Raw genomic sequence first — 12472 nt, forward strand, 5'->3', positions numbered from 1 at the left:
ATGTGTTGTGAGATCTGAATTATTTTGGTAAATATGATAAATTCACCATCTTTAAATCATAGAGCAACTTTAGACATAGCCAAGAACTATATACCCTACTTATAAAAAGGTGCTTTTATAATGAATAAGGTTAATTGGAAATCTGCAATATCAACTCTTTGGATTTATTTCACCTAGGTTCACTAATGTGAAAAGAGATTTGTATCTGCTAAAAGCAGTCCAAGCTCGACTGTCCATTCTGCTTCTGCACACCTCCTCTAACCCCCTTGGAAAATGCCCAACTGTATGATTTGAAAGGTGTTTTTTATTATCACATTCAATGATTCTGAAACTTAGTTCCCCTAACCACGAAGAGAATAATTTAGTGATTTAGAAGGTGGTTAAAGTATTTCCTGATGATCCATGCTGAAAAATCATGGTCTGCTTGCTGTTTGGGAGCAGATTAGAATGCAAAGCATTCTGATTGATAAAGATCAGAGTGTAAAGGAGAGGTAAGCTATTGAAATTTCATCTTAGTCTGAGCAGTCATCCAAAGTCCTGGAACAGTGTGCTGACAATCACATTCCTCTGGGTTCAGTATTTCTTCTGACCCGCTGCAAGGTTCAGTACTGTGAGAGCAAGTACTGAAGACCTACACAGTGTTCCAGAACAGTAGGCATTGCCCTGCTCTGTGGAATTCTTTTCATTGTATTGATGGGCAGTACAATAAAAAAGTTTAGCTAGTCTTAGAATACTTGATTTAGAAGAATTTCCTAATAGAGACTGAATGTTGAGTCAGTTGTGAAATCCCCTCTTGAAAGACCTGCAAAAACGAGTTCTGTTACCAACATTCTTGGGCAAGTATGTTCCTGCTGAAGAAAGGAGAGGGGATAAAATGAAGGGGAAAAGAGATACTGCCAATATTTATTGAATGTATCCTATGTACAAGATACTCTATAGGCCAATTCACAATCTTCATCTTTGTTCTGTGAGGTTTCATTGATTCTGTTGTAAAAGTTAAAGAAACCATGGCTCAGAGAGGAGAAATGTCTGGCTCCAAATGCCACAGTGAATAGTAGAGTCAGGATTTGAATTCAGGGCTTTGTGACTTTAAAGCCATGAAGCTGTAAAGGTCCATTCCAGCCTTAACTTGTATATATATTTTTGAAAGGCCTCTCAAGAGAGGAGCATCATCGGATTGTTTGGGGATGGTGCTAAAATCAGTATGTATTTGCTAAGTATAGAGTAATGGTGTCTCTCCACCTTAGGTTGTAATCATGTGAATCACTTTGCCTCTGGTTTCAACCTCTCTCCCTAGGCTTAGCTTTTATCATACCCTTCATGAACCATGTTATTCACTGGATCTCTCCCAATTCAATAAACATTTCATGCCTCTTCATGGTTCTGCAGTTTTGCACTGTTTCCTTGCCTTCATTGCCTTCCTCTGCTTTCTCTACACAAAAGCTCTCTTCACCCCTCAGGATCCAAATGAAATATTTCCTCCCTGAACCCACCCAGGAAAATTATTCATGGTCTCCTCTGGGCTCCTATGACACTTTGTTCCTAGAACTTTTCAAATTATATTGTAAGCAATCTGTGTCTCTACCCTTTCTCTAGTGGCCTTTGAGTTTTTTGAAGCTTGGGACCATGTGCTATTGATTCCATTATACATAACATCTATCAGTATGCCTGGAGTATGGCATGTGATCATGGATGTCTAATGGGTAAGGGAAATGAATGAATGAATACATGAATATACGGTTTTTCTTTTTTCTTTTTAGTCCTCACCTGAGGATATCTTTCCATTGATTTTTAGAGAGAATGGAAGAGAGAGAAAGAGAGAAACATTGATGCGAAGGAAACAGATTGATTGGTTGCCTCCTGCACATTCCCCAACCAGGGCCCCGGCTGAGGAGGAGCCTTTGGAGGTCAAACCCAGGACCCCTTGGTCCACAGGCCCATACTCTGTCCACTGAACCAAACCGGCTAGGGCTGAATATAGAGTGTTTATAACAAGGAGAAAGTTGGGATCATCAAAGTGTTGAACTCAGAGGATATAGTTCTTAAGCACCACTGTCCCCTTCCTATCCTCCATATCTCTCATTTTCTGACCTTTCTGCTGCTTTAGCCTCTCTCCTTTTCATCTGTTAGCCTTTTGAATTTCCTCTCAACCATCATCTGTAGTTCTAAACCTATTCATAAATTTATATCAAAATTTATTATTTTCAAAACAGGAAAAATGTTATTTTCACAACTAGCTTGGTAATCCTGATAGTTTTTTGCTGCTTCTTAATGGGAGACAACAAGATGTGCTTTACTGTAAAAGCAGTATGATTCCTAGTGGAAGAGAAAAGTACATAATGCCAGAGACAAAATCTTGCCTTTACAATTCAAGTACTGTATCCAGGTTGTGCCCTGCATGAAGGCACCCAGCCAGGAGGGAATGTATGGGCTGAAATTCAGCCAGCACTCTGCTTGCCAACTCTTCAGCTGCAACCACCCACAGTCACAGTGCAGGCTAGTAGGGGAGCAGGCTGGTTTATACTGGGAAGATTACTTAATCTTTTTTTCTAAATGTGAATAATACTACTACTCAGTCTGCCCCATAGGTTCATTAATTCCTATGTTCATTTATTCAGTCATTCCAAAACCGATTGAGGATCTAGATAAGTGGTTAAGCTTTGGAATCAGACATCATTAAATGACTGCATTTTTATATTATTTAATTCATCTGAGGTGGGTTAAAATTTCCCAAAATTCAGGAAAGAAAAAACTGATGACAAATGTCTGCATGAATCAGAAAACAAAATAACTAGAACCTGATTTACTCCAGAAAAGCTCATCAGAATATTTAATGCTCAACCACAGACACCCATCGAGTAATTTCTTCGCTGCTCACCCTTTTCAGATTTCATCTGCTCCAAAGCAATGACTAGAACAAGTTTGCCTCATATTTTGGGTACAGCATGAGTTGTGAGTAGGCCGATTTGTGAGGAGAATGCAATTTTTGCTATTTTCTTGGAAGAGAACCAGTTTGGAGTAGAGAATGTCACATGAACTCACCCAGATTTCTTTTCACCCTCAGGGATAAGCAGAGAGTTATTTTTCTCACTGAAACTCATTCTATTTCTTGAGGACTTTCCATATTTGAAAACTCTTCCTTGTACTAAGATATTTTTTCTATGATACTTTCAGCTGAGCTCCAGCCCAAACTATCTCTCTCTTTCCACTCTCCCTACAAACCGGCTCCCCTGTCCCATAATAGATATCACCACCTAGTTACCTAAGCCAGATATCCATAAGTCAGTTTAGAGTCCTTCATCCTATTTACTTACGCAGTCACTCATAAGTGAATGAATGACCTTTTATGAGGAGGATGAAGGCTTGGGGAAGAGTCGCTGTGTAAATAAATTTAAAAAAAAAAAGGCGCGCACTCTGGACAGGTGTAGTCATGAGTCCGGGGCCAACACAAAGAGACTATTTTTGGGTCCACATTTTCCTATCAGGGCATAACCTACGAAGGCCTCTCAAGTCGTAGAGAGAGTATTGGACATCAAGGCCTCTGACTTTGTTCTGCCCTCCTTCCCTAGAGAGCATGGTGCCCTCCACCTTGTACGCTCTGTTTCCAACAGATGGCACCCAATAGAATCAGGATTTCTAAGCTGGTAGTAAACAGAAAGTGATAATCACACCCCGGAGGCTACGGATGTCGGAGATATGAATAGTTGTAGCTACAATGGAATGGAACTTTATTAAAGTGTCCGACATTGTTCTGAACACTTTACAAGCATCAGTCCCATTTACCATAAACCAGTTAGATGGGGAATGCCGACGGTGAAGCTGAGGTGCAGAGCATTCCAACAACTGTCCCAGGTTCATTGAAGGACCCCAAATCCCAGGCTCTCCATTCACTGAGTAGTCACAGCATGTTGTGGGTGTCAGAATTTCCCAGCACCCTCCCAATCTTCTTGAGCCACCTTCCCTTGGAGAATCTTTTCTCTGAACATTTGTAGATTCACTTTCCTAATATCTGAGGTCCATGACTGAACATGCTCAGGATTTTCATTCTCAGGATATGAATCCTAAGGCGGCATGAGTATTTTAATCTGGGGTTCTGATAGTTTCTATTTTATTTATCAATTCTCCTTATTGGCTAGAATTAGATCAGAATCACATCTTTTCCTAACTTCTGGGAGGTAAAAATTATCAGCAAATTAGAGATTTATCATCTGAGCTGCCTCTAGCTTAGAATTTATCCATGATTTTCACGGTGGCTGAGACCCACGACTTTGCGAACACATCCTCTGAGTTCATTCTATGACTTGAGTTAGGAAAGCAACAACCATGTTTTCCCTGAGTTGTGGGAATGCGGGAAGGGATACTTAGGGATCGGTAGTATTTTTTATTCCATTTTATTTTTGTTACTTTCTCTTTCTATTCTTGCACACATTATTTCCACCTCACTTCTATCCTCAGCTCTCTGGATTCCTACCCACCACCTTTCTTCCTGATACAAAGGTACTCCCATCCCTTGCTACAAGCCCATGCTCATTTTCTCAATAAAAGGCTGAACTTTGTTTAAAACATATGTCTGATGGAAGTGTTGGGGAAGTAGCAAGGTACGTTCAGAAATGTATTTGCCTGACTGTAGAATGAAGATATGAAGATGGTGGAAGAAGAAGAACCTACTCCACATATTAATTTTCTGATTTTGGGTTAGTTAGAAATTTTTCTAATATGTTTTTATTGATTTCTAGAGAGAGAGAGGGAGAGGGATAGAGAGATAGAAACATGAATGAGAAATATCATTGAACATCTGCCTCCTGCACCCCCTCTAGTGGGGATTGAGGCCACAACCTGGGCATGTATCCTGATTAGGAATTGAGCAGTAACCTCTTGGTTCCTCGGTGGACACTCAACCGCTGAGCCATTCTGGCTGGACAAGGTTAGTTATATCTTTTTACTCTCATTTCTTCAACTGTGTAATGTGGGCAATAAAATTTCTAATTGGCAAAAAATAATCTTCCTAATAGAATATTTTAAAAGGGCTTCCTAAATGCATCTAAGGATTCAAAAGACCTTCCTATTAAATGTTAAATGGAAATTTTATTTGTAAGGACTCAGCTACAAAGGTTTTTATGGTAAAACACCTCCCTGATTTCAAAATTTGGCAATATTACTTGGTGGCTGTGTGCATTATTTGCCTCTTTGAACATTAATTTTCTCATCTGTAATATGGCGATGGTATCCACCTTCCCCATGGTGAGGTTTAAGTGAGGTGATGCATTTGAATGGGTCTAAGGTATTCTAGGCATCCAATAAATGTTACACTATTTTATTTCCTTTGCTGCTTTGGTGGGTGATGAGGAGAAGTAATGAAGAAAAGTGGAAGATTGGGAGCTAAGAAAGATAAGTTTTTGAATCTGAGCTCTGTTGTTGGGCGACCTTGGGCCAATCAGTTATCCTCTCTGATTTTAATTTCTTCTTCCATAAAAGTGAGTTGTATTACCTCTTTGACACTGAACGAGCTGCAGGACACAAAAGAGCTCTGCAAAGCCTAAACGCCTATGTAATTGTAGGCTTTCACCATTGTTGTTAACAACATTTTTACTGGTATGCTTAACAGATGAATCACTGACTTTCTTTTAAACACTCCAAATTAAAGAGCCCGAGAAATTTATACTTGGGTACATTTCCCCCCCAGATTTTACTCACCTATTTGTAGCTTTCTTCTTACAAAACAGCAACTCCATTTCAAAGCAAAACACCAAGAACAAAACGAAAACCAGAATACACAAATATAGTACCCACTGTCAACATCTGAGCTCATCCCAAACCTGATTCAGATAATAGCTAGACCTTGAGGCTTACGTTGTTTCCGAATCCTTGCCGGATAGGAATCCTGAAAAATTAGTTTGGGAGGAGATGAGCACCTACTTGACATGCCTTTGGGAAGAGAGTCAAGGTCCCACCCACCCAGCAGCTGGAACAGAGAGAGGATAGAACTTGGTGTTCCTTACCGTGGCATCTTCCCCCGCGTAGTGGTTGAGAACCCGCCGGCCCCCTGGATGTCGGTCCGCCCAGCTAGTAACATCGTAGACCTTGCGATTGATCACCAGCCACTGGTCGGTCTCCTGATTGTGTCTCTGGATCTCCTGCCAACTGTACAAGTTGAGGCTCTTTCTAGGTGTGTCACCTTTCCCATCTGCCTCCTGCTTTGGGGAGACCTGTGCTTTCCCGTTTGCTTCTGGTTTGTCGTTTGCCTGATGCTTCTCCCCCAGGGGCAGCTGACTCTTTCCTACAAGGCTCCCATTGCCTGCATGCTTTTCTTCAATCTTCATCATCACAGAAACCCTGAGATGTCTGGGTTGACTCCTGAAACTTTTAATCCTCACCTCTGATTGGATCATAAACTAATCCCTCGTTCCCTTTTATTCCATTTGTAGTATGATGCCTGCACAGAACACTTCTTTTTAGCCTAATTTTCTCTTCCCAAACTTGATGGTGAACATATCCCCAGCCTCTCACTTCTGTCTGTCCTGAATCTTTTCTGCCCGGATGGAGGCTGAACCACCTTTCTCTCCTCACTTCTCTCCCTGCTGGCTGGTCTCTTAGCAGCTTCTGTCACCATTAAGTCCTTAAGTAAAGAGTTGTGACCAATGGTAGGCCGGCACAATGTTGTTGCCCGCCCCCCTCCCAACCCCCCAGGAGGAGGGGCTAGGCTCTGCCAAGTGACTTTCTGCTCTGCATCAAGGTGGGTTGGGTTCCTAGCTCTCTGAATGAAAACATTCAGATTTCTTAATTCAACATGTGAGCAGAAGCTTTCAAAATCTCCAGGATGACATGAATGCTTCATGGACTTGACAGCTATTTCTTCGCAGGGCTTTTAAACTTTTTAAAAATACTTTTTGTAAAGGTTTATATTTACCAAAAGAGCATGTCAACAGTAAACCAGTTTCTCTCTTTTATCTCCCTTTGAAAGCTGTCCAAATCTGTCAACACACCTGAAAGTAACAGCCACAGCTGTTTGCTAGAACACATGATTTATTTACAAAACCCTGGTCATGTGCTTTATCTGGTTGAATCCTCACATTAACCTTTTGAGGGAGGTGCTGTTAGTGTCTCATGTTCCAGGTGAGAAAACACTGGCTGAAGACCTCAGGTAAGATGAGCCACAAACACCTTATCAGTGAGAAGTAAATCCTGATTTTCTGATTCCAAGTCCTGAACTCTTTCCATTCGGTTCTCTGAATCTAGACATAACTTGACTCAGTGGTTTAGAAATGAGGTGAAGAAGAGATTACAGGGTGATGGTGGTGGTGGTGTCTTAATGTTAAAAAGAAATAATAGAAAAAGCCTATTTTCATATTTAGAAATTAATACTGAGTAAATCATCAGTGTTTCAGCCCAAGATTTATGTACTCAGGGATTTATTCCAGTATGATTTATGATTTATAAATGTTAAAAATTGGCAATGGCTTAAATGTCCAACTATAAACAAGGCTTTTTTTATGTATAAATGGAATATTTTATATATATACATATATATGCATATATATAATATTTAATTACATGGACTAATGTTTGCAAAATAAGAAGTAAAAAATTAGTAAATAATATTCTGCTCATGATTGGAGAAAAAATGTTAAAATATTGGCATTAGTTCTCCCTGTTATTAAAGTTTTTTTTCTTTTTTTATTCTGTGTGGTCCTTTAAAAAAAATTTTTTTTTTTTGCAAATGAAGACATGTTACTTTTATAATTTAGATAAAGCAGGATTTTGTTTTCTTAAATAGGGAACCCAAGAAAGAAAGAAAATGCATAGATTTTGGAGCTAGAAGAATCTGGGACCATATTTGAGCTCTTCTACTTATTAGCTGTACAACATGATGTGAATTACTTTACTTCTTTGGTTTTTCATTTTTCCATCTGTAAAGTGAAAAAATAAACACAATTCTCAGAACTACATTAAATTAACATAAGTGTTATGGTATTTACAGAAACCCTCAGTAATTTCCATAATTTCTGTATGGGAGTTTTAGAAATCCAACATAAATACATTTGGTATTCAGAAGCTACATTTTTAAGTCCAGGATAGCTCTGGAATTTCAGTATAAGTGAAGTTTGAAGACAAAAACCTGGTTGGAAGTTTGTGGGAGAGGGAGTCCAGGGAGTTTGCCTGCTTCGATATCAAATAGACATTTGTACTTGTTTTGTACAGTCTCTTTGAAGGCCAGGAGACTGTTTACAATCCTGGAAATAACAAACTTTAGAGCCAGAAATATCTCAGCTGAATATTCTTACACAAGATTCTTATTATCTCTGTGCCTCAGTTTTGTTAGTTTATAAAATGGGGTGAACAGAAACTATACTCATAAGTTTGCAAAGAAGATTAAATTCTATTATGTACTAGAGGCTTGCAGTCCGGGAGCCCTTGGGGGATGTCTGCCTGCTGGCTTAGGCCTGCTCCCTCTCGCAGTCCGGGACCCATCACTCCTTACCACCCACCTGCAGCGGAGGTGGGAGAGGTTGTGACCCAGCTTCTGGCTGAGTGGTGCTCCCCCTGTGGGAGTGTACTGACCACCAAGAGGCAGCTCCTGCATTGATCATCTGCTCTCTGGTGGTCAGTGCATGTCATAGCAACCAGTCGTTCTGTCGTTCAGTCGATTTGCATATTAGGGTTTTATTATATAGGAAGGGAAGAGGTTAGCATAGTACCTAATACCTAGAGGTTGCAATAGATGAAGCAGCTGTTATTATTGTTATTGTAGATATTTTTATTTTTGCTTTGGAAGGTAGTCACCTGTGTTTGTTATTCTTTCAGACCCTCAAGCCTCACATAATTTTATTTGTTTTAAAAGAAATATTATAGAAAACACCTTCATTATTAAGGCCAGGAAGAGAGACCAGAGGTGTTTGATTATGAAAGGTGAAACTCTTTTGATTCTGCCTTTTGTCCACCCCAAAATAAAGGGGACATCTGGGACTTTTTAGGCTAAGAGTTCTGTTCTATCTTCTCTCAGGAGGAACTGACTCCCCATAATTTCATTCTTATTTTACTCAATTCTGTGGAATAAAGAGAGAAACAGGGTAGTGGAAGAGAAATGGATACATGTGAATGAAATGATAGCCTACCCAGCTGGTGCAGAGGGGTTAAGAACTAGGAGAAAGCCTATGTAGTTACCTAAATATTTATTTATGCTTGTTTGATTGATTGACTCCTAAAGGTGCATGCCTGAGATGTTTTCCTTCAGGATAAGAAAAGCCATTAGCCCAGCTGGTGTGGCTCAGTCAGCCTGTGAACCAGGAGGTCATGGTTTGATTCCCAGTCAGAGCACATGTCTGAGTTGTGGGCTTGATCCCCAGTAGGGGGCATGCAGGAGGCAGCTGATCAATGATTCTCTTTCATCATTAATATTTCTATCTCTCCCTCTCCCTTCTTCTCTGAAATCAATATATTAAAAAAAATTCTAAAAAAAGAAACAAGAAAAGCTGCTAGAAAGCCTCCAGAGATCAGTTGAAATGGAACAGAGAACACTTCGATGGGCTCAGTGGGAATTTCCTTCATTACACCCTCATAATAATACTAAAATCTCCCCCAGGTGAGGGTTTACCTGCTGTTTTCTGTGCACGTGATGCATATCTAGCCATGCCCATTTACTGTGCATGCTCACCCAAACATACCTCAACATGCTATGATGTAAGCAACAGCCCTATAAAACCATCTGGTCTTTTGTTCTTGGCGAGAAACTGCTCAGGGAATGACCCCCAGTGCACTCCTTGTTTGCTGGCCAGCAATAAACTTTCTTGGAATGTGTTTTTGGCTGACCTCTACCAAGTGGCTGGACCCCATTCCACTCAATAACAAAATGAGATTAAAAAAAAAGGGAGCAGTTAAGAAAGAAGGAAGTGGTATGGAGTAAAGAAAGGAAGTGCCTATTACAGTGGTAAAAACTGACTAGGTGACGAGGATGCTGGTTACAGGTGATCCCCAACTAACTGCTTGCCTTATACCTTCACTGAGACTGAGTTTCCTTATATGTAACATGGGAAGTTGAAATTGACAGGGCTCCAACGATGCTTTAAGTTTAATAGTCTATGAAAAGATGAGCAAACCTTCCTAACCTCATTTTATAGGGAAGTGTAACAATGGGCTTCTGTGTAGGTTTTGTGTACTGGTAAATAGCTGTAGAGTGTTGCTGGCCAACAGGAATGAACCTGCCCTTCCCAGAGGGACCTCTTGTGGTTTTGGAGCAGCCTAGAGCTAGTTCCTACACTGGCCTTGTCACAGACGGAGAGCACACAACCTTTTGCTTGCTGAGGGCCAGTCTCTCCCTTCTCATGCAAGGCTCAGAAAGTATTCGTACTGGAGGTTTTCTTAGCAAAAGTCCTCAGCACACTGTGCTCCCAATAAACATTCCTTTTCAGAATAGATGCAAGTTCGTCAGAACCTGGGTATATGTTGGTTGTGTGCAAATCGTCCCCAGATCAGCCTTCTGGAGATCTGATTCCCCCCAAGTAACTCATCTTCCCGGTGATGTTCTAACTCTGGGGGAAAGGAGGTGAGTGCCTCGTCTCAGAGGTAATGCTGAAGATTTTCTATAAGGATAGGATTCTGGAATATCAATCGTACACGTAGCTTTTTGAGAAGCTAGCATCTTTCACCAGTGGAGTCATTCGTTTATTTACAGATCTGCCTGAGCCTGTTATTGAGTAGCTTCCAGAGGGCTGGCATCGTGCTCTAGGGCTTCATAGGCTTTTTATAAAAAAGGTGTTTCTGACCTCATTTTTTTCATGGAAGTCAGAGTAGGGGTTAACCACGACTTGAATATATGTATTCACTTACTCAGGAGATTTGAGGTAGTATCCTTGGCCCAGACAGGTTAGACCAGGGCCTTCGGAATCTCAGCACCCTACCTCTCAGCCTGAAGCTTGTCAGACGCATATAGCAGTTTCTCCTGACATTAAGGACCTTTACAGAATTTATCAAAGCTTTACAAAGAATTTAGCATTTTCTAGTAGCCATGCTAAATAGCCTGGAGATGAGAGGTGAATAAAACTTCCTTTTCTCTGGAGAGCATTTAGTTTCTTTTAGAGAGTCAGACTTCCAGAGTTCACATTCAGGACTATTGCGTCTACCTCTGTGAACTTAGACAAATGTCTCAACCTCAGATTTTTATAAAATGGGGATGATGCTCATAATACTGAATGGAATTTTTTTTGTGTGAAGATTAAATATGTTAATTCATGTAGAGCTTAGCATGTATTAAGTTCTCTGTAAGTGCTAGCTACTAGTATTACTCCCTAATCTCTGAGTCAGCATATTATTCAACTGTAGCAAATATCTGATGAGCACTTGCTATGGCTATGTAGGGCATCTTTACAATAATCCTGTTTTCTTCTTCTTCTCCTTCTTCTTCTTCTTCTCCTCCTCCTCCTTCTCCTCCTTCTCCTCCTCCTCCTCCTCCTCCTTCTCCTTCTCCTCCTCCTCCTCCTCCTCCTCCTCCTCCTCCTCCTTCTTCTTCTTCTTTTCAATTACAGTTGACATTCAATATTATTCTGTATTAGTTTCAGATGTACAGCAAAGTGGTTAGAAAACCTAGTACTTTACGAAGTGGTCCCCCTGGCTTTAAGTACCCACTACATAGTTATCTCGATATTGTTGACTGTATTCCATATGCTGTAATCTACATGTCTGTGGCTATTTTGCAACTAATAATTTGTATTGCTTAATCTATTCGCCTTTTCACCCAGTCCCCCAACCTCTCTCCCCTCTGACAGCTGCCGGTCTGTTTTCTGTATCTATGAGTTTGTTTCTTTTTTGCTTGTTTGTTTATTTTATCCATTAGATTCACATAGAAGGGAAATCATATGGTACTTGTATTTCTCTGACTGGTTTATTTCACTTAGCATAGTATCCTCTGTTTTCTTGAAGGAAGTAGGAAGACAGTCAAGTGGGGAAGAAAAAGAGACAAGTGTGTATCAGTTTGGTAACTGAAGTAGCGAAAAAAAAAAAAAAAAGGGTTTCCAAGTACAAACCACAGACTGAAGAAGCAGGTTGAGTTTTCCCCCTCACAGTGTTATGGGCTTGGTTCTCTGAATCATCTTCTACCTCTTGGAGTCTCATCTCCAGGCTCCTTGTCTCCTTTCAAATCAATACATGAACATTCTCCAACTTTGCGATGTCATAAACCAACACAAATGGCCCATGTTATGCACAATCCTATAGTCATGTCCTCAAAATCAGAGCATTCTTTTTTAGGTAAAAAATGAAAACATTTAAAAAGAAATTCTACAACAGTCTATGCCACTTTTTGGTCCTGAGGATTCAAATTCTACTAATAAAGAAAGGAAAACTTTGAAAACAGCACAGAGATTGAGAAAGCTCTGGTTTTGGCATCAGCAGGACTGATCATGCTTTTCTTCTTAAAAGCTGAGAACATTTATTGAAGTCACTTATCCTCTCTGAACCTCCATTTCCTTCTCCATTAAAT

At 40.2% G+C, this 12472-nt stretch overlaps 1 protein-coding gene and 1 long non-coding RNA gene across 14 annotated transcripts in view; one reads left to right on the forward strand and one right to left on the reverse strand.

Moving 5' to 3' along the window:
• LOC118665033 (fatty acid desaturase 2-like protein FADS2B) overlaps positions 1 to 6623 on the reverse strand; it is a 31665-nt gene extending 25042 nt beyond the window's left edge. For 5 of the 13 annotated variants that reach the window (XR_004970519.1, XM_036325864.1, XM_036325861.1 and 2 more), the window contains exon 1: positions 6000 to 6608. Coding sequence is in view for 11 of the 13 variants with exons in the window: in XM_036325864.1 (XP_036181757.1) it covers positions 6000 to 6389 (390 nt within the window). In the remaining 2 variants the exon portion in view is untranslated. Of the gene's footprint in view, positions 1 to 5999 lie in introns of all 13 variants that reach the window. The other 8 variants (XR_004970518.1, XM_036325870.1, XM_036325862.1 and 5 more) reach the window with 6 other exon arrangements.
• Positions 1 to 12472, forward strand: part of LOC118665036 — a 29595-nt gene that overhangs the window by 1618 nt on the left and 15505 nt on the right. The window lies entirely within an intron of this gene.

This window comes from Myotis myotis, unplaced genomic scaffold, assembly GCF_014108235.1.
Source record: "Myotis myotis isolate mMyoMyo1 unplaced genomic scaffold, mMyoMyo1.p scaffold_m19_p_10, whole genome shotgun sequence".
Taxonomy (NCBI): Eukaryota; Metazoa; Chordata; class Mammalia; order Chiroptera; family Vespertilionidae; genus Myotis; species Myotis myotis.